Below are 27,832 nucleotides of genomic sequence, written 5' to 3'. Positions count from 1 at the left end.
TCTTTTTGTAGAAAGCGTTTCTCGGGCCTTTTGTAGAAGGTGTATTTTGGCACTAAGTACAGATCCCTTTTGGAGGGCGGTCTTGTGAACTGGCAGATGTAAAACCACAACTGAGTGAAAATAATCCACAACTAAAGTAATTAATTCAGTGGTTAGGATAAAGAAGCAAGGAAGGTGATATTGGATTTGGAAGAAGGCTAGCAGCAAGAACAGTGACAAGAAAATTAATAACTGAAGGCCTTGTGATTTAAAGTATAAAATCATTCTTTGGCCTGAGTGGAAAATGTAATAATAGATTTGTAGCAGTTGTTCGGCCACGCTAAATTTGGTACTATTTTTAAGCGACAATTTGGGCTGTGTTCTGATACTCCTACAAACAGTTAAAACTTAGTAACTAGCTAAAACTATCTCATATTTTAAAGCAATTGCAGAAGCACAAATCAGAGCACGCTTTTTCCTGTAGCTTTCTAGACTGGGTGTTCTAAGTTTTACTTTACTTCAATATAGAAAAATAAACTAAAGAAGTGCTAACATCCATTTTGGTATAGAACCTAATCTTTTGCCTGGATCTTGTTTTAATCCATGTACCTATTTTCTTATTTTTACTTATTACTTAATTATATTATTTTGTTCCTGAGTACCTAGCAAATTGCCTACATATAAGTAATTTGGGTCTGTGGGTTGGGTTTTTTTTTTTTTTTTGCATACAGCTCGTTTGAATGAATGTCATATTAATCTTGCTTAAAGCGGTCAGACAAGTTCCTGAAAAAATGTCTCATGTTTTGCTATTATGACAGTCTTACCGCAGAGGTTCAACAGTTTTTGCTGGGAAGCATGGGTTCATTACCTTGCGGGATCTGTTCCGTTGGGGTGAAAGGTACAGATTGGCAGAACAGCTGGAAAAGGATTACGACTGGCTTCAGCACTTAGCAAATGATGGTGAGCTATGCTACTTTCTTCAGTTTTTTTTAAAGTGTCTCTGCAGAATTGCTTTCTAGCCCCAATTATTAAGTGTATGTATATATTTTGTTGCTTATTAACCTGGTAATAATTGATTTTTCTCTTCCCTTGTTTTATAGGTTTTATGCTTCTGGCAGGCAGAGTTAGGAAAGAAGAGGAGGTGGATGTTATAAAGAGAGTCCTTGAAAAGCATTTCAAGAAAAAAATATATCCTGAGTCTCTCTTCTCAGGGGAAAGCGTCAAAAAGCTACTGGGTGAGTTTCCTAGGGGAAAAAAAAAAAAAAGTATTTGTAGTCCTCTAGATGTGCCTGAAGCTGACAGATTGCTTTGTGTTGTGCAGCTAAATTCTCCACACAGATGTCAGTGATGGGCAGAGATTTTAACCACGTTGTCTGGACTCAAGGGATGAGGAGACTTGCCATTTTGGTGGGAAGAGCCCTGGAGTTTGGTGAACCAGTACTGCTGGTGGGAGACACTGGGTAACTGTGCTTTTTTTGATGTATTTTTTTTTGTAGGGCAGCATCTCAGTCCAATGCAAAATGGTTAAGTAGGCTTCAGTGCTTCTTTGATCTGGGACATTTAAGCCTCTGACACGGCAGAATTGCAACTGCTGTTTTCCACAGTACCTTTTGAGGAGTGGCAATCACATCTTTCAGCCTAAGTCTTTAACAGGATTGTCTTCATTGTGTGTAACTACAAAGAAATTATATAGAAAGTAGTAAAATTGAAAGGGACTGTCTTTTGTTTCTACTTTCTACAAGTTGCCCTATAGAATCTTACTGTGTGTCACTGTCAAAGCCATTTGGGGGAATTGTGGCAGTTTGCTGTTTGAGAGCACATGCATGTTGCATGTCTTAAGGTGGGGAGAGAACATAGGTGTGGTAGAGGTTTCTTTCTTTTCCACCACTCCTGTCTGCTCTCAAGGAGGTCATAAAAATAGGTGCTGTCTGCTACTGTGCTGGTTTTAAATTTAGGGACTAGATTTTTATGGGAGAGAAAGGAAGAAAGACACCAGAAAAGGGAAAAGTAGTATCTTATGCAAAATGGGAACTCTGGGTACTCAGCAGTTTATTTCTTCAGACTTAGGCATGGTCCAGACAGATAGTATCTCCAGTTCACTTGAAATGTTCAGACTGCTTCGTAGGGGCAGGCTGGAATAATTTGCTTTTGAGCCTGTAGAAGTCCATCAGTGCAGATATTGATTTAAATTTTAATTAAATGTATCTTGTGCAAGTCAGCAACAGTTGTGCCAATAATGGCCTCACCTTCCATTCGCTTATCTCAAGGAAAGGAATAGAAAGGAATTTGCATGCTGAGGGCCTTACCTCATAGATCTTCAAGGAAAGTATGAATCCTGGCCAAAAGGAGCTTTGTTTTTACTCTTGCCCTTTCAATTAAATGACTTTTTTGCAGGTGTGGTAAAACTACCATTTGTCAGATCTTTGCAGCGTTAACAAATCAGAAGCTATACTCAGTGAACTGCCACTTGCACATGGAGACTTCAGACTTCCTGGGAGGACTGCGGCCAGTCAGACAGAGGTCAAACGACCAGGTTAGTCTCGCATCAGTAATAGTTGGTATTGTGACCATGGAAGCAAAAAGTAACAATTATAAATAACTTTTCACTTTCTTTTCCATTTCGTAGGAGGAATCTGATAATTCTAGACTGTTTGAGTGGTGTGATGGACCTCTTGTTTTAGCAATGAAACAAGAAGGTTTTTTTCTGCTTGATGAGATTTCTTTAGCTGATGATTCTGTTCTAGAGAGACTTAACAGGTATGTTGGTATGTTTTAAATGTGCTTAGTATTAAGTATCCTCAGTGAAGCATCATACAAGCTCGAGCAGGGTAAATCTAGCTTTTTAGGCACGCTTGTTTCTTGGCCCAGTCGAACTGCTCTCTTAATAATGTAATTCTTGCTGAAAGGAAGAATGACACAAGTGATTCTAGACTTGTTCATCTTTCAACTTCTGTGCCAGTTTGCTTTTTATTTATTTATTTATTCATCCATCTGTTAGAGGTGCTAGTTTTTATCATAGTAATTCTTAGACAATTTTTGCTGCTTGAAATTATAACTAAGGTAAGACAAGATGGAACCGCCTTGTCTTGCAGAAGTCTTCAAAGTCGTATTCTACCTAGAAAAATAAAAGATAATTTGATTGAAAAGCAGATATGTATAGGTTTGCTTGATGTGTTGGTACTGGTAATGTTTGTTTTGAATGTTTTAGTTAGTGAAAGCTGTTGCTTTTTGTTTGGCTTTATGGTGCTGTTACAGACTGATCTGCACACTAATTGTTGTCTTTGTTATACGGACAAAGATAAGATGATGAGAAGCTATAGTTATTCTGTAGCTCATGTCCCTAAATAAAGAAATGAACAATATAAAATATAGTTCAACTAAAACAGTTTGAACAGTATCTAAAAACATTATACAACATGAGGCAAGCTGGAAAATAAAACTACAAGCAAAATCGCTAGTTTACAATATTAATTTTTGAGATTGTCAATGAGTTCTTGAAAATGATGCATCTTCTCAAATACTAGAATCTAGCTTTCTCTCTACTTTTTTGCTAAAAAAAATAATCTTAAAATGCACATTTGAGTGTCTGCTTGCAGAAGTATTTCCCATTTTTAGTCTTTTTCAGTTATCCTTTATGTTGAGTTAATTAGCAGGTGTTTTCTCCGCCATATCCAAACTCTGTTACTAGATTTATTCTTCTATTTTTTCTTTTTTCCATTGTATCGTTGCAGCTATCCTTTCTTCATAAAGTTCACTTATCTTCATATTGTGGTTTAACACAAGTAGGTAGCCAAGCACCACACACACACACTCACACTCTTACTCCACCTCCTCAGCCAAACAAGGAGAAGATATGATGAAAAAAAGGTTGTGGGTTGAGATAAGGACAAGGAGATGACTTGCTTGTTACTGTCACAGTCAAAACAGATTCAGCATAGGGAGATATAGATCACTGCAGATTTCTTCATCTGATCCTGTGAACATGCATTTTGCCATTGTTTTTGGAAACTGGAGAGCTGTGAGTTACATACATTAGATAAGTCTATTTGAGGAATCACTTCAGCTGAACCTTTTCAATGAAGTTGGGTAAAGTTTCCTTTTGACTGAAAAAAAAGTTTGCAATTAGGAAAAACAAACAGATTATATTGCTTTTTAAATACAATTTTTGGACCAATGAGTGTTTAATCTGGCCAATTCTTGTGACTTTCATTCTTAAACAATTTCAAATGAAGTATGAAAAAATTAAATTGATTTTTTTTTTTAAAACCTTCCCTTTAGTGTTCTTGAAGCTGAGAAGACGTTGGTACTTGCTGAAAAAGGTGGTCAAGATGATGAGGATAATGAAGTAGAGCTGTTGGTTGCAGGAAAGAAGTTTCGTATCGTTGCGACCATGAACCCGGGAGGTGACTTTGGGAAAAAAGAGGTGAATGTCAAAGCGACTGGAAGTATAATATACATCTTCTGGTCATATTAACTGTTTAGTGATAGAGGTGCAATATAAAAATGCATTATCCCAGTTCTGTCATTCTGTGCTTTCTGGTTGGAGTCTGCCTCACAGCTCTAAAGGAGGATTAGGATACATCTGTTCCCTGTCACTACTGTGTACTATTATTTTTACAGTAGTGAGTCAATACTGAGCAGAATGTCGAAGAAAACTTAAGGCTTCTAAATACCCTAGGTAGGTTTGATATCAGAATATTGCAAGTTCGAGAAATGTGGCTCATAAAGCAAGCAAATCTAGCTCTAACATGGGTCTCGAGTAGTGTGAAGTTGCATAGCAGATTATTCTCTTTAATACTTCTCAGAGTCAGCTAGAAGTCATCTTTTCATTTTCAGTGAATATGAATATATTCATGAGGACCTTTCTCAATAAGTGGGAAAAATCAGTTTATGAAGTTCTGCTTTAAGTCATTTAGAAGCCAGGTTTAAAAACAACAAAACAACAAAAACAACAAAAACACCTTTAAGGGATACTGTGACCTAGGACTAAGAAATGAGCTTTATTTTACTTAAAAGAAGATGGGCAGTCTATTAAGATGGTTTCTACAGTACAAAATTAATTCATTGTAAAACAATAAAAAGGATTTCTTTCTGCATTGCATTTGTGCTAATGTATTTGCTTCGCTAATTCAGGCAAGAGTAAGAGGAATTACAGAAAGGAGTTGTAATTGAAGGTAAATTTCTATGTTAGTTTATTCCTTTAAGCAAAGGGACAAGAGAGCTTACATAGCCATTGTTTGATGCATCACATCCTGAAATGGAATGGAGCTTTGGTGCTTGCAAACCAGCTTGTTTTTGTTCCATATTCCTTCAAATTTTCTCATTTACCAGCTGATCCTGGATTGATGCCACTACTAGACATTTTAAAAATCCACACACACTCAAAATTTTTATCTAAAAAGTGGCACTGTAAAATGGGATGTAGTGTGAAATGAATTGCTATGTAGTTCTTCTTGTTTGCAGCTTTCTCCTGCATTGCGCAATAGATTTACGGAGATATGGTGTCCACAAAGCAATGGCCGTGATGATTTGATACAGATTGTAAAACACAATCTTCATCCAGGATTGTCTCTGACTGGAATGAAGTGTCAAGGTAGGTATTTCTTGTGTGTTGGACTTAAAACATGATTAAGGAAAAAAAAAAAAAAGATATACAGATATACTGCTGTTAAGCTTTTCTCAGAATTTACACAGATACGTACCTTTTATTGAAAGTACACTTCTCTCTGGGGACAATTACAAAATATTATGGACTCTGTGCTTCCTTCATAGCGTATGTTCTGTGACTAGCCAGAAGTAAGAGCAAGACAGTATTTATTTAACTCACCAACTAGGTAGCTGAATTATCCCCAGCCCCTCAGTGCCAAATTTTAGTCTCAATGTAAGGTTATTGAAAGAGCTGGCATTTTGTTTTCTGCCAGAAGCTTCACTGTTAATATTCACTTGACTCTGTCTTTGTACTTGAGTTTAGAAGGATCTGTAACATAGCACAGGCATAAATTTGCTCTTTGGTTATCATGCCTGTTAGGGAGTAGAGTACCTACCCACATTCATGGATTACAATTGTGTGTACTCTATAACAATTCTTATTATGGGACAATGTAGTAGATCTGACCAGTAAAATTCTTTTGATAATTGCATTAATTTTTAACTTTTTTTTTTCAGGGGCAGACATAGCAGAGCTCATGATGGACTTCGTTGAATGGCTGACTAATCAAGAGTTTGGTCGCCAGTGTATTCTCAGCGTGCGAGACATCTTATCATGGGTTAATTTTATGAATGTCATGGTAAAAGGTGAAGAGATGGATTCTGCCAACGAACATAATCTTTATATTTCTCCAATGATGTCTTTTGTCCATGCTGCATGTTTGGTGTACATTGATGGAATAGGATCAGGTAAGTCTTTCAGCACTGATTTGGTAACAAAAATAAGTTATTTGTATTAATATGTTTGGAATGCAGACAAAATTCTTTTTGGGTAACGCTTAGGGTAGACGTTTTAACTTTCATTTGACAATATCCTGTTATTTTTTGTTTTAATAGTGAGATTGTATAATACAGCAAGCTTAAGTAAATTACAGGTAGTAGTACTATCTCAAAGGTAAGCACATAAGCAAAGCAAGCATGTGTTTTTTATCAAGTCTTCTGAAGTGATCTATGATGATACAGTATTTAACTGCATGACCATGCGTTATTCTCTCTCCCCCAGCCCGGAGGCTAGCATGGTCCTACTAGCCAGTATCATGGGCGTAGCTCAGAACTCATCTCTGTATGTTTTCCACTGGTCCAGCTGGTAAATAGGAGAGAGGGGAAGAGGAAGGAAAAGTGAAAAGCCACCAGAAATGCAGGGGAAGGTTTGGGAAACTATAACAAGGGATCAGGATGATAGTGATAGCAGAAAAAAGACTTTTTGAAATAAAATGTCCTTACTGCTGTTGCTCATGGAACAGTTTCCCTGTTATAGTGCTTTTGCTTGCTGGTGCTTTCAGTACTAGCACCAAATATGTACCTGAAACAACTCTGTGCAAAATGGGTATCTGTGAATGAATTCAGTCTCATTAGTCATTAGATAAATGTGCCTAGTTGTGGTTCTGAAGAACACTTACTTTCCTAATTACAGGTACAACATCCTGCTCAGCTGATACAGCTTTATTAGCTCGAGAAAAATGCCTGGCATTCTTATGTGAGAAAATGAGTCAATTCCTTGAGCTGACTGGTTATCAGAAGAACGAACTAAAGATTTATGACAGAACAAAGGAGAAGGAGTTTGTGTGGATGGACGACTTCATGGGAATTGACCCATTTTTCATTCCAAGAGGCAAGAGACTGTGGGAGTGGGTGGACATTTCTTCTGTGCTTTTTTTTAAATCCCTATAGTTCTGTTAGTAACTATATCTAAGTAGGGTGCTTAAACTGTTACAGAACAGTTGGTAGTTTGTTCTAAAGTTTAGGAAAATGGCTTTTCTGACTCTAAGTTTGATAATTGCAGTTAAGGTGTCTGTTAATTGCTTCCTTTGACTTCGTAAGATGACTAGTTAGTAGCCTAGTTTTAGTAAACTTGTTTTTTGGTGTAATGAAGCACCTTTAATTCTGAGCTATAGTTTTCTGTCACTTTGCATGGTCAGAACATCCACTAACTTCAGCCTAAAGCTACAGCTCATTCTGGACCTTGCGTTCCGAGGTACAATTCTAACCAGAACTCCAATGTTCTGCCTTGCTATATCCTCTCAAAGATTGGCTGTGATTTTTACAAAGTTACTTAACATCTGCATTTCAGTTTCTCACGTGTCAGCACAAGAAGAACTATCCAAATACTGTTTTCTGCTCCTAAAATACAGTGAGGGGACCAAAAAGTGCTAGAGATTCAGCTGTGAACTTTCGAAAGTTCACCTGTCTGATTTCTGGTAATACTGAGCTATGTAGTGTGTGTTCCTAGTGCTGTGTTTGTCATTCATCATTGAACATTTTGATACTATGGATTGTGTTAGTCATTTATAAAATTGTACAAGGTAATGCTCTTTGGAAATTTCTTAGTTTCCTCTGGGTCACTAGGGATCAGAGAAGGAAGGTTCTATTTCATACCAAACAGGTTTAAAGATCTGTAAAATGAATAGGCGATTAATATCATTTATAACCTGAGCAATGCTGTATTACAGAATTTGGGGAGTGGTGTCCCTGTGCATTATACTGGTTGTAATTTGACAGACGAGAAGCTCAGTACTCTCTCATTATAAGTCCTAATGAAATGAAAGAAAAGATGTGCTTAGTAGCATACTTCAGTTAAAGTACTCTTTCGCAGAACTGACAGTATATTGAACAGATTAATATGTTGTTGTATAACATGTCTGAATTGTATCCTTCAGTGCCAAATTTTGAAAAGCTGCTTTTGATTTTTAGATTCGTGGTGTCTGAAGTGCAAGAACAGAATTCTTCAGTACTAAATTTTCATTTTTTTTTGTTTGAAAACTACTACATAAACAAGTGGATATGGGCACGTAGTCCCACAGTCACTGCTGTGGGTCAAATAGAAAGTATATGTGCCTCATCTTTGAGAATAATTTACAAGCTTGATCTCTCATTGCTTACTGTAATAAGATCAGCAGTTAACAGATAGAATGACCTCTTTCAGAAGCACATTGTCAGCAGCTCCAGTAAAAATATTCTGGCTTAATTGTTCCTGGTTTTCTTTTCCTTTGTTTTAGGCCCTGTTCTTCAAAGGAATAGCATTACGGATTATGCTCTAAATGCTGGGACTACAGCAGTGAATGCTCAGCGACTGTTGAGAGCACTACAGCTTAACAAACCTATTTTGTTGGAAGGGTCACCAGGTGTGGGCAAGACCAGTCTAGTAGCTGCCCTGGCAAAGGCCTCAGGAAACTGTCTTGTTCGAATCAACCTGTCTGAGCAGACGGTAGAATAAAATACTATCTTTGTAACTTAGTGTTTATGGTGGGGGAGGTTTTGTTTTACTTAAAGCACAGTTCTTTCAACTGTGGCACTGAATATGAAATGGCAGTGTTTTCCTCTTGGTCAAAGGGTTTAAGGGGAAGGGGGAAATGAGGAAGAACAGCTTATGTGAGTGAATACTAATTCCCAAATTTTTGTGTTCTTTGCAAGTGAAAATGTGTATCTTTGCCTCCTATGTTTTGCTTGGATTCTGCAAAGTTACTTGAAAGCAACTTGAAGGTGCTTTTTTGCTCTTTGTAGGTTTTCTTGTTGTTCCAGTTCAATTTTCTGTTGCTAAACATAGTAGCTTTTAGCATCTTGCAAATACTGCTTGTATTTATTAATTATTTATTCTTTTTTTGTACTTCTGCAATATTTAAAGCAGAGGGATAAAATGTGAGGTAAAGATAACAATGCTTGGTTTTGAACTTGTTTGCAGTTTTGTAATTGTTTCTTTTGCCATTCTTTACTTCCAAAGGATGTGACAGACTTGTTTGGGACAGACTTGCCTGTTGAAGGTGGGAGGGGAGGAGAATTTGCCTGGAGAGATGGACCACTACTAGCAGCATTAAAGGCTGGACACTGGATTGTATTAGATGAGGTAAATTAAAGTGTTGTGCACAAATGAATAGTCCAAGAGAGCAAAAGTCTTGATTTTGTTATGTAGGGTATATTCCGGCGTGTAGGACCCCAAATACCTGGGAGGGTTGGTGTCTGAAATTAATTTTGCTTGATTTTAGTTATTTGCATCTTGTGCCTGGTTGGAGGCGATCTTTAATCCAGACTGCAGAGGGAGAGAGATTTTTGTATGTCACAAACGTATGAACATAAGTTCAGAAGAAACATCTTGAAAATGCAGATTTTACAATGGAGAATTGTTTTGTCATTGTGGTGAAAACACAGAAATAACATATGCAAATAAGGAAAGCGTTAGATGCAGTTTAGGTGCTCCAGTGTAGTAACAACCTAGCTGGAAGGTAATAATAACATGTGGCAGCACTGGAACAGCAAGGAAATTTAACTTTATATTCAGTATATCTCAGCCTGTTGTCTAGAGATTGTGAGAAAGTGTTTTGTAGAGCATTAACATTGTATCTTTATTTCTTTCCTCAGTTGAACCTGGCTTCTCAGTCTGTATTAGAGGGGCTAAATGCTTGCTTTGACCACAGAGCAGAGATTTATGTTCCCGAATTGGGAATGAATTTTCACGTACAGCACAAGAAGACTAAGATTTTTGGATGCCAGAATCCATACAGACAAGGAGGTGGAAGAAAGGGTCTGCCCAAGTCCTTTCTTAATAGATTTACTCAGGCAAGCTTATTTGTTTGATTCAAACTTTACCATGAGCTTGTCTTGTAGGTTTCTGGCTGTATCAACACACTGCATGTTCTTGATTCTATAGGTGTATGTTGATCCGCTGTCAGCAGCAGATATGGAGTTTATTGGGAATACACTGTTTCCTGCCATTGATAAGAGTATTATTGCTAAAATGGTTGCTTTCAATAACAAGGTAAATATACATTTTAATTTTATGTAGAAGTAAGCAGAATACAATAAGATTTAAAAAAATAGCCTAACATAATATTTCCCAGCACTTCTACAGAGAAGTGTGTGGGTGAAAGAGGAATGGAAATACATGTAGAAGAAAGTAAAGAACACTACTAAATACCATGTGAATTCTTCTACCACTGCAATCAGATATGATTACTTGGTTGGTAACTGAAGAGGCATTTATTTTTTCACAGAAGATGTATATTGTTAATATATACATACATATATAATATATATATATATATTAGATATATTTTTAAAAACTTTGTTTTATGAAATTTTGGACATAGTTATGGTTCGGTATCTTTAAGTTGAGAAAAGTTTTGCATGCATAATGGTTATTCTTAAAGCAAACACAAAATGAGCTCTCCCTTTAATAAGAGCTAACATGTATATTTCTGTTTCTGGTCTGAATTTCTAATCTGCTTTTTATTACGGGCTGTTGTTAGAGTAATTAGGATCAAGTGAAAGCAGCATCTGACCTTCTCAGAAGCAGAAGCTTTGAAGGATATGTAGCATTTTTCTCAAACACTGAGACTAATAAAGGCAAAATCTTTCCTGAAAGGATTTGTCTATGGTAAAGGATTCAGAGATGCTTAGATCTAAAATTGTTCTAATTTTAAAAGGTTTTCAACAAGCATTAACTACAATAGATCAACTTACTAGCTAATTTTTGGCTTAGAGTTTGTGCAAAGTGCAGGATTTAAAATTCACAGCATGTTTTTTATGCTTATGCTTCTGAAATTGCATTTAATCGGAATTAATCTTCATGTCATGAAACAAAAAAAGTGTAGTAATGCTAAGAGAAAATAACATTCTCATATAAAATACTTTGTGGCAGCATCTTACCAGTCGTTTATAGTACTGGGGTGTGAAGGTGAATTCAGGAATTTAGCTTTGACTAGCATGATAGAGAAATAGTACATGGGAAACAAACTAAATCAAGATTTAGTTCATGACATCTTCAGGAAAGTGAATACAGCTTTTCTCTTACTGTCTTAAGTGGTGCCAAAGGCAGAAATTCAGTTGAATTTTTATTTATTTTTTAATATTTGGAGACCAGTACATGGATAGTATAAAATACATATATAAATTACATTTTATATGTATATACATGTAATTTTTTATTACTATTTTTTTTCAGATTGACAAAGAAGTAATGACTGAAAAAAAGTGGGGACAGAAAGGAGGACCTTGGGAGTTCAACTTACGTGATCTTTTCCGCTGGTGCCAGCTTATGCTTGTTGACCAATCACCAGGTTGCTATGATCCAGGCCAGCATGTATTTCTGGTATATGGAGAAAGAATGAGAACCAGGGAGGACAAAGAAAAGGTAAGATGCGTTCTCTTTCCTGGCTGTTCAGGTTGCCAAGAAGTATTGCCAGAAACTGAAATGTAAATTTGAAAGTGCCTTGCAATTCATTTGTAGAGATTGCCTCATTCAGAAGAAAAATGGGTTTGTTTTGACTTTTTTGTTTTAATATCCATATCAGTTCCAATTGTCCTTTAAAATACCAATTTAATTATCTATTGGCATAAAATCAGAAAGCTGATGTAAATAAAGGTAAGTAGAATAACAAAGAACTTTAAACAAGAGCAAAACACTATATCATTCTGTGATTCAGTGTTAAATAATAACATTCTTACAGAAATGTTATGGTTTGCCTGCATTTTTGGGGGGGATAGAACAGAGGAGAAATAGCCCTTCGCCAACTACTTATCCCTCTGTTGCCTGTTTTTTAATTTCACACTTCAGTTGTATTTAACTAAATGTCCAACTGTGAGATTGAAAAACAATGTGACTGGATATTTTTCTCATGAGTTTACATTCCTTCTCCTGTGGTATTGTCTTTTTTCATGTGTTATCAAAGGATTTACTTATGGAGTCATTTCTTCACTAGTATTTTGTTAGAGTAACATTACTTACAGTATTTCAAATTGCTGGAAGTATGGTAAATGAAGGAGTTGCTGTTGGTAGCTCACAGTCACTTTATTTTCTGCACGTTGAGTGGAATGATGCTTGTGACTAAGCTGTGTTAGCTAATATGACACTACTGTGAAGTCAAGAAGGGAAGGCTACTTGTGATGCAAGCCTTTAAAACAATGGATAAGTTTATTAGTCACATCTGCTCTTTCAACTGTTTTAGGTTATATCTGTATTTAAAGACATTTTTGGCCAAGACGCTGATGTATATACAGGAACGAGAGATTTTCACATCACTCCATATAACATTCAGGTAAGTTGTTGACAAGACAAATGAGTGGTGAGACAAGGAAGCAATTTGTGCACCTGAGAACACACTTTCTTTTCTTTGTACTCACCTATGTGGCTTTCATCCCTTCCAGATTGGTTATTCAGTTCTTTCTCGTGGCAACTATATTCCTCGTCCTGGCGGAAATTTGTCACTTCTGCATCATTCGCTGCAGTCCCTTGAGTCCATAATGAAATGTGTTCACATGAGCTGGATGGTGATCCTGGTGGGCCCTGCAGCTGTCGGCAAAACCAGTCTTGTTGAGCTGCTGGCCCATCTGACTGGCCATCGACTGAAAATCATGGCAATGAACAGTGCAATGGATACAACAGAACTCCTGGGTGGATTTGAACAGGTAAGTACCTTCTTGTCAATAAGGCACTGTTTTTACTTCTTACCTAACAGTGGCCAGTCCACTGTAATCTTAGTGTTTAACCACCAAGTGAAGCCTTAGGCACTGCAGTCTTCTAAATGAACTAACTCCGTTGGCATGTTTACAGGTTGATATTAATAGGCCATGGCAGCGCCTGTTGGAAAAAGTGGAGAATGTTGTGAGCACACTAGTAAGGGACAGTCTTCTCCTGACAGAACTTTGTGCAGATGATGCTGAACTTGTGCTGCGTGCTTGGAGCAGTTTCATCCTGAATTACAAACCCAAATCTCTGGGTGAAGGAGGTAGAAGTGTTACAGCTGAATTAGTGAGCAAACTGGAGGGAATACTTGTACTTACCCAGCGACTGAACAACAAAATAAGTTCTTTCTCAAAGGCAGGTATGTATGATGATGTGATGTAAGACTATATGTTCCTCTGAAGAAAATGAAAGACCTATGAACCTGCATTGAAAGGTTGAGAAACCTGTTTATCGTAAGTTCTTTCTAACTGGAGAGAAGGGTTGGAGAAAGGTATCTGTCCAGTTTGTATTTCTGTGCTTGCAAAACCCTTGCAACCCTATGGGTTTTGCCCATGGGTGGCTACTTGCAGAGTCAGATCCTCTGCTGTTATGTTCTTTCTCCTAAAAGGTAGGAAGCGTAGGTGTTTATTAGCAAGATAACTTCACTTTTTCTTGAAAGGAACAGGAAACTGTGTCAGTAATACATGTCTTGATGTAAGTTTTATGCTTTCTTGCAGAGTTTGCTCACTTGGTAGAAGAGTTCCGGCGTTTCAAGCTGCAGCAGGCCCAGGCAGCTGACTGTAAAAGCCATGGCACTTTTGAGTGGGTGGATGGGATGTTGGTTCAGGCCCTGCAGTGTGGAGATTGGCTGTTGATGGACAACGTTAACTTTTGCAAGTAAGAGATTTTTATGGACTTTTTTTCACTGCGTAAATTTCTTTACCTCCCTAATTTACTTAACCTCTTAGTGAATGTGTTTACGACTGAACATTTTTGCATTTCATAGCAATACATGGGGGAAGTAACTTTCATTCTCTGGAAGAGTATTTTCCTTCTTAAACTGTTTAGTAGTTGATAGTTTTCCTGCTACCTTAAAATTGTTTGGATCAGGAGGGGGTTGAACTGTTACCTCTTTCTAATGATAAATTTTTCTTTTGAATGTAGCCCCTCTGTGCTGGACCGCTTAAATGCCTTACTTGAACCAGGAGGTGTTCTTACCATGAGTGAGAGAGGTGTGATAGATGGCACAGTTCCTACAATAACTCCTCATCCAAACTTCAGGTGCTTTGCTTTTCTGCTTTTTTTAATTCTTTTTTTTTTTTTCCAAATGAATGGTAGGTATAGGAAAAACTGTCATCTGTGAGACAGTCTTCTGGTATTTTGAATGCTACTCATATTTCAGTGTACTGCACTGGCACTGTTTGCCTGGCGAGGAAGAATGTGAACAGGGTGATGAACATATGATATAGATCTTAAGAGGCTTGGCTTTTTATTGCTGTTCCACCACAGACTATTACGCTGGAAAATTCGTAGCAGCCTAACTCTGTCTAGATTTTTCTAGGAATGAAATCCTCATTTCTAGTTGAGGATTTCAGCACTTCCCTATCTTACTGTAAATAGAGTTTAGGATGCAAATGTTAAAGATGGTGAGCTATTCATATGTGTTGATAATAAAAACTGGTCTGTCAACATAATACTTATTTTTCCATCTTTTTCCTGTTTTTCCGAATTCCTGTTTCCTGCAGTGACAGAACTTAAAAAAAAAAAAAAAAAAAAAAAAAAAAAAACCACACACACACAACCAGTTGGTCTGTCTTGATTCTCTCAGAATTGAAATAATCTTAATCTCTGTGGGAGATGGGAGGAGAACATACAGAGTATTCTGTATCATTTCTACCTTTTTGAAATTTATGGAAGGAATATAGGCACTGATATGCCCAGGTTCATCTGAATTGGAAATAAGACTTTCAGAAACTTGTTTTTGCTGTGTTTTATCTCATAAATCTTTTCCTTTCTTGTTTGTAAGAGTTTGCTGATAGTATTAAGCATGTGGAAGTTACTTTGGTTTTTAAATAGCACAGATTTATCTGAAGCAATTGCTAAGAATTGAAAGCCTTCTTGATAGCTCAGAGGCACAGCTTAACTTCTGTTTTTTTAAGCTGGCAAATAATAAAGTAGACATAGCTCAGATGTAGCTAAGGAAAAAATAATGCACTATCTCTTTAGCTATCTTCAAAATTCAATTATACACATCTCTCATTTAAATTCAGCGGGTGTCTCTGGCTTTCTAGGTATCAGTGTTGCCGTTTTTATAGAGATAAATTTACTTTATGGACAAGGAGATTTGGTGGTTCCAGAGTAATAGTTTAAAGTCCTAACTTCACAAATATCTTGTGAATATTTGACAGGCTTTTCCTTTCCATGGATCCTGTTCATGGAGAAATATCCAGAGCAATGCGGAATCGTGGGATTGAAATTTACATTCCTGGAGAAAATGATGGAAATGTATTGGATAATCTGGATTTAAAGTTACTGCTGCATGGCTTGGGGTTAGTGGGAGATAGCATCTGTGAAGCCCTTCTGGCTGTGCATTCAGAAACCAAGACAGCAATACCAGGTAAGAAAAGTCTGTTTGGTATTTTTACTAAAGCCAGCCTGGGCTCCTTACATGTATTTTTATTAATTATTTAATGTTAAAATTTGGTTATTACATTGTGCAACATCCAGATATATGTAAAGACAAACATATAATTAATTTCTTTTGAGGGTTGTGGGTGGTTGGTTTATTTTCTTTTTTGTTTGCTTTTTTGTGTTCTCTGGAAGTAGGCCCAAATCATTTAAAAAAAAAAAAAAGGGGGGGGGGGGGGAGGGGGAAGGGGGACAGGGAGGAACTGATGTACTTTGTCAGGAGGCATCAGACACTGGCATGATATATGTATTGTCTGTCGCTGTAAGAAAGGCAATATATTCGAAGCAAAATGCAGCAATACAGAGGGTTTGCACAAGGCCTGCTCAAGCTGTTCTTTTCAGCAAGGTGATAGTTTCATTCATCACCTCAGCTGCTTGATGTTTTATTTTGAGCTGGTCACTTGTAATTTTACAGTCTTGTCAGATTTTCTTAACCTTGAGAAGAACCCATTCAAATCTAAAGACCTGTTGGGGTCTTCAGGGACTATAAGAGTAGTGATTGTCCTCAGAGGGTTAAAGGGCTGCCAATTACTTAATATTCATTTTACCCTAAATGCTGTGTCTTCCAGGTTCTGTGTCATCTCTGTCACCTTTGCTTCAAGCTGCTGTGTTAATTGTGCAGCAGATAAAAAGAGGATTTGGATTAGCAAAGTCATTTTACAGAGCTTGTTGGGAAGTCTATGGCCGCTCACAACAGTTGCAGATTAATCAAAAGGTAAAAGTCCTGTATTGGAAAAATCTAACATTGTCTAGATAAGCAAAAAAATATCATGAAGCATCAGATTTCATAAAGCTAGAGTTTGAGTCCCTGTTTCCAAAGAGCCCAAGCAAGGGGTTGATGAAGATGGTGCTCTTGGAGAGATGAAACAAGCCACTTCAAACACTCTTTCAAGGTGTCTGTCAGGTGGTGAAGAAGATGGATTAAAGGGCATTGGGTTATTTTCTGTACATCCTAGACTGAACCTTTTTTGTCTCCAGAGCAAGCACTACAGTTCTGCACGTATCTTACTCCAGCAGATCGGTTGCAGCTCCAGAAGTAGTTTACTGGTGTTGAATAGTAAAGAGCAGTGAATTTCAGCTGTTGCTTGCCCTTTCATGACTTATTTGATGACACCAAGCTGAGTTATGTGGTTGACAAGCAGGAGGGAAGGGATGTCATCCAGAGGGACCTGGACAGGCTTGAGAGGTGGGCCTGTGAGAACTTAATGAGGTTCAGCAAGGCCAAATGCAAGGTCCTGCACCTGGGTCAGGGCAATTCCAAGCACAAATATAGGCTGGACAATGAGTGCATAGAGAGCAGCCCTGTGGAATAGGACTTAAAGGTAGGTGTTGGTGGAAAAGAAATTGAATATTAGCCAGCAATGCGTGCCTGTAGTCCAGAAGGCCAATTGCATCCTGGGCTGCATCAAAAGCAGCGTGGCCAGCAGGGTGAGACCCCACTTGGAGCACTGTGTTCAGCTCTGGGGCCCTGAGCATAAGAGAGATCATGGTCCTGTTGAAGTGAGTCCAGAGGAGGGCGATGAAGATAACCAGAGGGATGGATCACTTCTCCTGTGAAGACATGCTGAGGGAATCGGTCCTTTAGCCTGGAAAGGCGAAGGCTCAGAGGAGATCTTATAACAGCATTCCAGTATCTAAAGGGGGTCTACAGGAAAGCTGTGGAGGGACTCTTTGTCAGGGAGTGGAGTGACAGGGTGAGAGGTGATGACTTTAAGCTAGAAGAGGGCAGGCTTAGATTAGAATTTGTAAAGAACTTTTTCCTTTAAGGATGGAGAGGCACTGGAACAGGTTGCCCAGAGATTTGTGGATGCCCCATCAAAAAGGCTTTGAGCAACCTGGTCTAGTGGAAGGTGTCCCTACCCATGTCAGGGAGAGTGGAGCTAGATAGCAATCACAGAATTGTCTAGGTTGGAAGAGACCTCCAAGATGATACCTTCCAACTCAAACCATTCTACAATTTTCTCAGACTGGTGGTATGCTACTAGAAAAAAGAGGTGAGGTGAGAGTTGCATGAAAGCTCTCTATCTGGAATTTGCTTATTGAGATATTCCCCAGGGATAAATACGGTTTGTTCGCCACTTTGTAGACAGTGGCTTGCTCTCCCAACATAAGGGAGCCAGAATATATCCTAATTGAATTCTGAGGCTTGCCCTTTTTTAATAGCTTCAGTTGAGAGTTTGGGCTATTGATACTGATTAAACTGTAGCCTGAAACAATGTACACACTGTCATCTGGAGACAGCAGTATTCACTTTGTATTTTAGATGTACAGTATGTTATTCCAGTTATGGTTGAAATTTTATGTTGCTTCATTGTGTAGGTTATGTAGTGTTTGTAGATCCCTTGATTTATAATGATTTGTTAGTAAATATGTTTAGTTAGAGCTCCCTGAGATACTGTACTTGAATGCATGTTTGAGTATGATTTTATAATTGCTTTTTGTTTTTCTATTTTGTTGTTGTTGTAGCTTGTGTTAGAATTGGTTACAAAGCATGTTTCATCTCTGGCTTCCCCTGAAATATGTGGTGACTCCCTGCTAGCAATGGGACTGTGGCCAGACTCCCTACCTGCGAGTCTCTTTACAGCTGAAGACTCACTTCTTTCAACTGTCCGGAGTGATGGACAGGTCCTAATGTATTGTCTGAATAGACTAAACCTTAAAAACCACAGGTAGGAAAGTCTTTTTTTCTTTTTTTTTAATCTAATAAATTTATAAGAAACAAGATGTATGTGAGTAGTACTGCTGACATGTCATTGCTCCCTGCAAAACTTCGTCTTGAGCAAATTGTATGGGTAGAGACTGGTAGTTGTACTCTGGTACTGAAGCTTCTGTTGTTACTTTTCCACACAACTGCTACAAACACAGGTTTAATTATATCCTGTTTTATTCTTCAGTCCAAAATAGGTAACTGTGTTCCATCTTCAGTAGTACATGTGACCCATTTTCAGTTGAGTTAGGAATAGGCATTTAGCAGGAAATGTGAAGTTGATTTACAAGCTGATAAAAGCCCCCCAAATCTCTTTGTTTCCTTCTGAGATGGAAAAAAAAAAAGTATTTAGTTGTAAATATATTAATGATCCTTTGTACTTCTTGCTCTCATCTAAACAATTAATCAGCAGGTATTTTAGGTCCAGTAGCTTCAAATGAAAGAACAATATTCCTCCTTCAAGCAGAGCTGTCTGCAAGAACTCTTATGTATAGGGACCATATGCAAGATCTCATTAAATGAGTTCTTGTACATTGTAACAGTTATTTTCACAACACTGGTGCAAACTCTCCCTGTCTGCTTGCTTTGTTTTGTGACACGCTGGGGGCAGGTACTATGGTTTGCTTCTACTGACAGAACAAGTTGTGGAAGTTACTACTAAATTATAACGTGGAAATAGTTGAACTCTAGCAACGTGCTGGTTTTTTTATCTGTGACATTCCTCTCCATATCTTTATCTTTTCACATATCCTTCTAGCGCACAGACTGAGTGATAATTTCTTAGTGAAATGATATGCATATTCACTTCTGGCGTTGCATGAATTTTTGGTAATAATGAGTGCCTAGTAGTAGACACATCCAGATGACCTGAAGTTAGAAACTGCCTTTGGAGCTCAAGAAGGGAAAGGAGAAATTATTGCATTGTTATCTTCCTGCCTAAAGATGGTTGCATGGCAAACACTTTGCAAAGTCAAGGTGGTAGTTTGAGCCATTGGTTGCTGGTCTTCACTTCTTTTTGTATTTCAGGACACTACCACTGACTCTGCAAGATCTTCAGAAAATTATGCAGTCCACTAATCCTGAGAATCTCAGATTCAGTGCTGTTGAGATAAATGCAGACTGGATGGATAAACTGGAAGTCCTCCAGGCTTCAGTGAAATTTTTCATAGAAAAGGCAACCAATCAAGATTGGACATTGAGAGTTAAATGGCTTAACTACTTAACCAAAAATCTGCCACAAGGGCTAGGTAGGTAATTATTTAACTTTCTTTTTTTTGTATCCAGGCTGATTCATTGTATATTCACAAATCATAAGTCTTAAATGAGAACATCCAGGCCTTTCAAATGATCTAGTATGGAAGTTCTCAGCATACTAAATCAAAGGTTTGAGGCTCCAGGGAGAGACAGAAACTGGTTGTGTGTGTTAGGGACAGGAGAAGATTTTGGCTTAAACATTGTCTTCTGTTAGTTGAGCATGCATATAACTTGTACTACTTCTAAAATGCAGTTATTTCTGGATGCCTCTTGGTTTATATAAGAAAATGGCATTCTCTTCACTTTTTTTTTGGTAGTGATAGTAAAAACAGTAAAATGCCTTCTGTATATTTGGTGTTAAAATGCAAATGGTTAGAAAGTCAGGGAACTGCTGAACTTAGGTTTCCTGAAAACGTGTTGCCTGAATATTCAGGATAGCAGCTGAGGTGAGTTCTTCATTGCTTATTACTAATTGTATTAAACTTGTGGAGAAGTTAGGCATTAATACAAGTAATTCAGACAGACAACTGTCTTATGTTCCATGAAATCTCAGGCTGTGTTGTCCCCACATGATCAAGAGAGAGCTGTCTTATACAGATGCATCTGTCAGGAAATAATAATAATAAAAAAAAAAAGTAGAAAGTTACTTTAATGATAAGTATGCTCTTACAGGTTTTTAATTAAAAAAAAAATCAAAAATACACTGAGGAAGATTTGAAGGTAAAATCTTACGGTTTTCTGCAAACCATATTTTTAATAACATTATCACCATTTTAACTAGAACTCTTCACTGGATTTATCTGTTTGGCTGTGATATTTTGACTGCTTGTAACTAATTGAGGACTCTTGTAACTAATTGAAAATATTAGCTCAACTGGCATATGTCCAGAGTTCATGCACAGATGAGGTTCAGGCTGCTTGTGCAGGCTCAGTTGAAGTTCATTTTATTTATTTGAACTAAATGCTCTCTCTTAGATGTATGCACTCTGTTCTTCATCTGCAGATCTAGTGCGGACTCAGTTGGAAGCGGGTGCTGTAGCCCTTGGTAGTTTCTATGCCAGTTCCCTCTCATCCGGAATCAGTAACATGATCAAGTTGCTACAGCCAAGTATGACAGGTACTTCTGAAAAAAAAAAAAAATTATGATAAAAGACATCAGTGCTTCCTTTCTTTGTTTTCTGAACACACTGCATCCCTACATAGGAAATGTGTGCAATAATACCAGGCTCAATTCTAACTGCACATCGCTATTGTTGGGGAAAAATAATCCAAGAACAAAGCTATTCTTCCTGTCAAGAACTGTAAATATGTCATTTAAATGCATTCACAGAATCACAGAATTTCTAGGTTGGAAGAGACCTCAAGATCGTTGAGTCCAACCTCTGACCTAATGCTAGCAGTCCCCACTAAACCATATCCCTAAGCTCTACATCTAAACGTCTTTTAAAGACTTCCAGGGATGGTGACTCCACCACTTCCCTGGGCAGCCTGTTCCAATGCCTCACAACCCTTTTGGTAAAGAAGTTCTTCCTAACATCCAACCTAAAACTCCCCTGTTGCAACTTAAGCCCATTCCCCCTCGTCCTGTCACCAGGCACGTGGGAGAACAGACCAACCCCCACCTCGCTACAGCCTCCCTTGAGGTACCTATAGAGAGCGATAAGGTCGCCCCTGAGCCTCCTCTTCTCCAGGCTGAACAAGCCCAGCTCCCTCAGCCGCTCCTCGTAGGACTTGTTCTCCAGGCCCCTCACCAGCTTCGTTGCCCTTCTCTGGACCCGCTCAAGCACCTCGATGTCCTTCTTGTTGTGAGGGGCCCAAAACTGAACACAGTAGTCGAGGTGCGGCCTCACCAGAGCCGAGTACAGGGGGACGATCACCTCCCTAGCCCTGCTGGCCACACTGTTTCTTATGCAAGCCAGGATGCCGTTGGCCTTCTTGGCCACCTGAGCACACTGCTGGCTCATATTCAGCTGACTATCCACCATCACTCCCAGGTCCTTCTCTGCCTGGCAGCTCTCCAACCATTCCTCTCCCAGCCTGTAGCTCTGCTTGGGGTTATTGCACCCCAGGTGCAGGACCCAGCACTTGGCCTTGTTGAACTTCATGCAGTTGACCTCAGCCCATCGGTGCAGCCTATCCAGATCCTCCTGCAGAGCTTTCCTACCCTCAAGCAGATTGACACACGCACCTAACTTGGTGTCATCTGCAAACTTACTGAGGGTGCACTCAATGCCCTCCTCCAGATCATCGATGAAGATATTACAGAGGACCGGCCCCAGCACTGAGCCCTGGGGTACGCCACTAGTGACTGGCCTCCAACTGGACTTGACTCCATTCACCACGACTCTTTGGGCCCGGCTATCCAGCCAGTTTCTAACCCAACGAAGCGTGCGCCAGTCCAAGCCAAGAGCAGCCAGTTTCTTGAGGAGAATGCTGTGGGAGACGGTGTCAAAAGCCTTGCTGAAGTCAAGGTAGACCACATCCACAGCCTTTCCCTCATCCACCCAGCGTGTCACTTTGTCATAGAAGGAGATCAGGTTCGTCAAGCAGGATCTGCCTTTCATAAACCCATGCTGACTGGGCCTGATCGCCTGCTTGCCCTGCAAGTGCTGTGTGATGACTCTCAAGAGGATCTGCTCCATGAGCTTCCCTGGCACTGAGGTCAAACTGACAGGCCTGTAGTTCCCCGGGTCTGCCCTCCGGCCCTTCTTGTAGATGGGCGTCACATTTGCTAGCCACCAGTCAACTGGGACCTCCCCCGATCGCCAGGACTGCTGATAAATGATGGATAGTGGCTTGGCCAGCTCCTCTGCCAGTTCTCTCAGTACCCTTGGGTGGATCCCATCCGGCCCCATCGACTTGTGCACATCCAAGTGCCGTAGTAGGTCACCAACCAGTTCTTCATGGATAGTGAGGGCCACATCCTGCTCCCCATCCCCTTCCACCAGCTCAGGGTACTGAGTATCCAGAGAACAACCAATGCAAATTAGGTGAGAGTGCTACGACAAGGAATCCTGACTGTGTATCTTGTGACTTCAGCATACTACAGTTCCAATTTAGGACGTGAAGTTCTCAAGAGTGTTGCATGTATCTACTACTGTTCTGACTGAACAGTTGAGGCCTTCTGTTTTTTTCCTAATACTTAGCATGCTGACCTATCTCAAACCTATACTGAGGCTTATAATTTTCCTTCTGTTATTTACAAGGAACTGACTCCCCTGGTTTCCTTTCCAAGCTTGTTAACTTTGTGAAATCTCTTAGGATTTCATCTTTGTCTTTCTAAAGTTCCTGTAGAGATGGGATTGAGGAAAGTCTTTCACCCAATAATGTTGTCAATATTGTCTTGTCTGCCTTTCCAGATGAGCATGTGATGCCTCTGGACCCAAGATGGAATATGCAATTTTTGGATATTATTAGGAATTCAGTGAACTTTGATACAGAAACAGAACACACAGATCAGCTTCTAATCCTTTTGAAGTCTGTAGCAAACCGGTGAGTTACCAAAAAAAAATAGAATAATAATAATCTTGTAAAGACTCTCTTGTCCTGGTTTCGGCTAGGATAAAGTTAATTTTCCTTCTAGTAGCTGGTATGGCCACTGACTGTACTCAATATTTTGTAAACAGTTGTGGTATCTGTCAAGTATGTTTTTAAGTTTCAACAGATGTTCTCTAAAATACCTGGCAGAGGTTTTATACAGATATTTAAATTCTTTGCTCCTGCTTTATGTAGCTGTGGACTAAAAACAATCACTTGATACAAGGAAGCAGAATTCCCAATATTCTTTGTAGGTTGGAGTATCATAGAATCATAGAAGAGCTTGGGCTTGAAGGGACCTTAAAGATGGTCTAGTTCCACCCCTTCTGCCATGGGCAGGGACACCTCCCACCAGAGCAGGTTGTCCAGGGCCTCATCCAACCTGGCTTTGAACACCTCCAGGGTTGGGGCATCCACAGCTTCTCAAGGCAACCTGTTCCAGTGCCTCTGAGTGAAGAATTTCCTCATCTAATCTAAACCTCCTATTTAAAAATACGCTCCTTTGTCCTATCATTATCTGCCTGTGTAAAAAGTTGCTCTTCATTTCTAGGACAAACTAGAATTGAAGAGCAAAGCATGAAAACGGGGGAGCAGCAGTTTGAAATATCTGATATTTTGGACAAACTTTCCTAATGAGAAAAAGCACTGGCACACAAACTTTAGATTTACAGTATAAGGAAGCAGCTGCTCACTTATCCTACAAGTGTTAGCATTGCATCTGCTTAGTATCCCGCTGCTTTTTCCTTTGCTGAAGTAATGAGTCTGCTTTTTGTGAAGTGTGCTTCTGCTAAAGCCATATTCAGGCAATTAGTTACACTGCTCTTGGTAGTTGTTTCACGATATAGTGTAATACCTAATGTCACATTGTAGTTCGTCACTCTAATAAGGCAAAGGCTTTGAGTTAATGATGCTGGATTTCTAATAACTTTATTTTTAATTCAGGGCAGTATTATTTCTTGACCGAGAAAGAAGGAGGTACACTGAGAAGACTTTGATTACTAGCAAGAAGCCAAGAACTAGTGCCTTAAGAATGTCTCTAGATTTCCGTAAAGGTGGATTGATTTCTTTTTTCACTGTTTCTTTTGGTTCTATAGCCAATTTGAAATACAGTTAATTTGCACTGTTATGAAATGGGCACTTTAAATACGGTGTATCCTGAAAGTGTGAAGGAAGATTGTGTGAATGTGAAGCTGTCAGATGAGGACTAAAATGATATGTAACACATTATTCTTAAATTAGATACACCTTATGCTGCAGCATTCCTGTCCAGCCTCTACTACGAGATGAGTGCATGTCTTTCTCTTAATTATCTAAACTTTATGAAGATAGTAGAGAGAAATTGGATTTGTGTTCTGTCTTTGGCTAATCTAAGTAGCAGAGTTATTTTTACTATATTAAATGCATAGAGGCAATAGATAATTGTGCAAATAGCAAAGGAATATTTTGTTACTTTGAATCTTAGATCTTTTTCATTTTTCTGTTTGTTTGTTTTTAACACCAAGAATACCTAGTGATTTTTAAAATCACCCATTAAGTTGACATTTCATATGGATGGGTTATTCAGTCTCTTCCTTCTTTCCCTATTCCCCAAACTTCAGATCCAGGAAGTTACAACTCCCTTCCTCATGCGATTGTGGTCAACCTTGCTGTTTTCTTTGAACTTTGGGATGTGTTTGCACTTCACTGGGTAACATCTACTCAGGTGGCCTTAAGTGATGATGACATGCAAGATGTGAGTAGAGTTTTCTTACTACATTAGTAGAAGTGTTCTGCAGACTGATTTCACACTACTTTATAGTTTTTAGGGACCATGAAATAAACTACGGTGCTTCTATTGGTATTCAGAATAAGCCTGAAATGAGGCATATAATTATGGGGTGCTCAGTTTATTTCAGTAGCTGTATTTCTGCACTGTCTTCTCACTGCTTCTGTATGGAATGTAGGTTATCAGCCTGCAAATACTTTGTGTAGGAGCTTTCTTTCCTGGAGTGTAGATACCCATTGCTGAACTTTATTGTCTGGCCTTCTTTGCTTGCTTAGGATAGTATGACTTGTGCTATAGAAGTGCATGTTTCTGTCCACTGATGATAAAGGGAGTATCCACACCCAGGTCGGATACAGCTGTCTTAACCTGGACAGCAGACATGCAGGTCACAGGGGTCGTTCACTTCTGCTCCCTTTTCACACCACAAGGATAATTTTTCTAAAATCTAACAGCAGCATTGTAAACTTGGTCCAGAGATTGTTTCACTTGTGTACTTCCTGCAGCAGAGTCACGCAGCTTTTTTAGAGAACATAGTGTTGAGTTGTAGTTGTGTATAAAGCATTGCATGATTTTGAAATGTTAACAGAAATGGCAGTGATTTTTAATTTTCTCTTGCTTGAGGTGTGAAGCACTCTGTTACATGCAGGGCTCAGCACATTACTAACCTTTCTGTCCCATCAGATTTTGTATTGCTTGCTGTGGCGTGACCGGTTCTGGACAGTCTCTGACACTGTAACAGTGGATTCACCGGGGCTGTCTCTCCTGTCTTTGCACTGGCACTGGGTTATGAAGCATCTCATTGACAGAATTCCTCAGATGCTTATCGGATCAGACCAGCACAAGTGAGTGGCTTTGATCTCTCGTGGTGTTAAATGATAGTGTAAATTGCCCTTCCTCTCTCCCTCCCTCTTTTTTTCTTAAGTATTATAGTTAATTAGTGTTTGCTGTTGGTGTCCAAATTATGTTCTGTTAGTAATGAAAGTACAATGTATTAAATAGCTGTTCAGTATTAAAATTCAGATTTTTAAGCATTGGGATTCTCCTTGGCCATATGATCATCTAGAATTTCTACTCGTTTTCTGTGCTTGTAGTGGAAAGATTTAAAAAAAAAAAAAAAAAAAAAAAAAAAACCCTTCTCATATATATGCATCCTTTTTTTTTTCTCAAACTTTTACTCAAACTTCTGAGTTGTTTTTTGTTTTTCCTCCAAGGGTTTCCAAGGAAATCCAGTCTGTTTCACAGCAGATTCAGAACTGCTTGGCTGATCCTGCTGGTATTTCTGCCAATATGAAGCTATTACAAAAGTCGCTGGGAAGACCTCTTCCTTTTAAGGTATTGATACTCTGCTTGCAAAAGATAAGAATTTCCAGTGATGTCCAAATACCTTTGAAATGATCCTTAGTTCTTAAGAAGGGAAAGCACTTCCTTTCCAGGTCAGCAAAAAGGCATTCCTTTTGGACTTGATAGAATGGTTAAAAAAGCAATTTCAGTGTATGTTAACATACATCTTTTTTGTGACATATATCAACTATCCAGGTAGCATTTCTACTGTTAACTATGCTTTTGTATAGATAGCAGTTATTTTCATACTTGTGCGTCACTACATTAAATATTACTGCTTGCTCAGATCTGGAGACTAGTGAATATCAGCATGCCACTTGCTTACTTAGTGAACATATGGGTGTATGGAATAGAACGTGTATTTCTTTTTACACGACATAAGATAGGACTGCCTTATGACTTAACAAGCCAAAGCCACTTAAATTTGAGAGTTTTTTCTCTTACTTCAGTAATTGGCCTCATCAAAAAAAAACTTGCAGTAAATTTTTCCAAAGATTGTAAGTCCCTATTTAAAACAGGGCACAAGGAGACATGTAGATTACCCGTTTTGGTGATTAGTATTAGATCTAGGTTTTTACAGGCTTATTGTTCAGAGATACTCAGCCGTTCAAAAATAGTTACTTCATGAGACTTCCAAGAACATTCAGTACTTACTGAGAGCTTTAGGAAATTTTTCTAGGTATCCAAATGTATTTAATTGCAGGTGTCAAGTGACAATTTATTTTCAGTGACAGTAGCTTCTGGCAATTTTGATTGATTTATATATTTATTGCTCTTAGTTTAGGTAAGTTGTCATGTTGAGGCATGGTTAGTCTGCATAACATATATGTAGTATTTTCATGAAGGAAAAAGAGAACAAGAAAAAATTGGTAAGGGGGAATAGTGGCCTCCCATTTCACTTTCTGTCTTGTGTATTGAGTAAGGCTGCAAAAGAATTGTTAAGCTGTATATGTGGTTGCAATTTGGTTAATGTGTACTTCACTTGTATGCTTATGTATTTGAAATCTTCAAGTTCTGACTGTAGTCACAGATTTTATTTTGTTAGCATTGCTGGAACAAATCGCCTCTTGTTCAAACAACTTTTTCATATTTCAGGATACACTGGGCATGGATTGTTTTTCTCAGTTAAAAGTTATCAGCAAGCCACTTAACATCTTAGAGTCAAAATTGGCCTTTGGAGAAAGTAGATTGCAGGAAAAAATGTGCTGTCTGAAAACTGCTGCCTCTGGATGGAAGGTGAAGAAAGCATTGCTGCAAGCTGATGGCCTGATACTTAGAGCTAATCATTTAGAAGATGTTAGTCTGGGTAGGTAACACTTCTGAAGAACCTAACAAGATGGTTCTGCTGTCAGCATCATATTTATATAGAAACAGAAAGGATGTGAAGTGTTCTCTGGCAAGAAGCATAGTATATGCATTT

The 27,832-nt window shown here is 38.6% G+C and overlaps 1 protein-coding gene across 4 annotated transcripts in view; it reads left to right on the top strand.

The window, feature by feature from the left end:
- Positions 1-27,832, top strand: part of MDN1 (midasin AAA ATPase 1) — a 94,348-nt gene that overhangs the window by 27,304 nt on the left and 39,212 nt on the right. For all 4 annotated transcript variants that reach the window (XM_032183540.1, XM_032183541.1, XM_032183539.1 and 1 more), the window contains 30 exons: positions 798-939; positions 1,080-1,214; positions 1,301-1,439; positions 2,374-2,512; positions 2,606-2,736; positions 4,258-4,402; positions 5,443-5,572; positions 6,145-6,375; positions 7,100-7,297; positions 8,682-8,890; positions 9,404-9,526; positions 10,039-10,236; positions 10,328-10,435; positions 11,621-11,809; positions 12,624-12,713; positions 12,823-13,083; positions 13,229-13,499; positions 13,858-14,017; positions 14,285-14,401; positions 15,529-15,737; positions 16,378-16,523; positions 18,275-18,477; positions 19,542-19,762; positions 20,773-20,886; positions 23,129-23,261; positions 24,249-24,358; positions 24,905-25,038; positions 25,753-25,913; positions 26,283-26,403; positions 27,508-27,718. In XM_032183540.1, the coding sequence (XP_032039431.1) occupies positions 798-939; positions 1,080-1,214; positions 1,301-1,439; positions 2,374-2,512; positions 2,606-2,736; positions 4,258-4,402; positions 5,443-5,572; positions 6,145-6,375; positions 7,100-7,297; positions 8,682-8,890; positions 9,404-9,526; positions 10,039-10,236; positions 10,328-10,435; positions 11,621-11,809; positions 12,624-12,713; positions 12,823-13,083; positions 13,229-13,499; positions 13,858-14,017; positions 14,285-14,401; positions 15,529-15,737; positions 16,378-16,523; positions 18,275-18,477; positions 19,542-19,762; positions 20,773-20,886; positions 23,129-23,261; positions 24,249-24,358; positions 24,905-25,038; positions 25,753-25,913; positions 26,283-26,403; positions 27,508-27,718 (4,879 nt within the window). The remainder of the gene's footprint in view (positions 1-797; positions 940-1,079; positions 1,215-1,300; positions 1,440-2,373; positions 2,513-2,605; positions 2,737-4,257; positions 4,403-5,442; positions 5,573-6,144; positions 6,376-7,099; positions 7,298-8,681; positions 8,891-9,403; positions 9,527-10,038; positions 10,237-10,327; positions 10,436-11,620; positions 11,810-12,623; positions 12,714-12,822; positions 13,084-13,228; positions 13,500-13,857; positions 14,018-14,284; positions 14,402-15,528; positions 15,738-16,377; positions 16,524-18,274; positions 18,478-19,541; positions 19,763-20,772; positions 20,887-23,128; positions 23,262-24,248; positions 24,359-24,904; positions 25,039-25,752; positions 25,914-26,282; positions 26,404-27,507; positions 27,719-27,832) is intronic.

The sequence above is a fragment of the Aythya fuligula genome, chromosome 3 (genome assembly GCF_009819795.1).
Source record: "Aythya fuligula isolate bAytFul2 chromosome 3, bAytFul2.pri, whole genome shotgun sequence".
Classification (NCBI taxonomy): Eukaryota; Metazoa; Chordata; class Aves; order Anseriformes; family Anatidae; genus Aythya; species Aythya fuligula.
The sequence above is the reverse complement of the archived record's forward strand: the minus strand, read 5'-3'. Positions and strand labels throughout refer to the sequence as shown.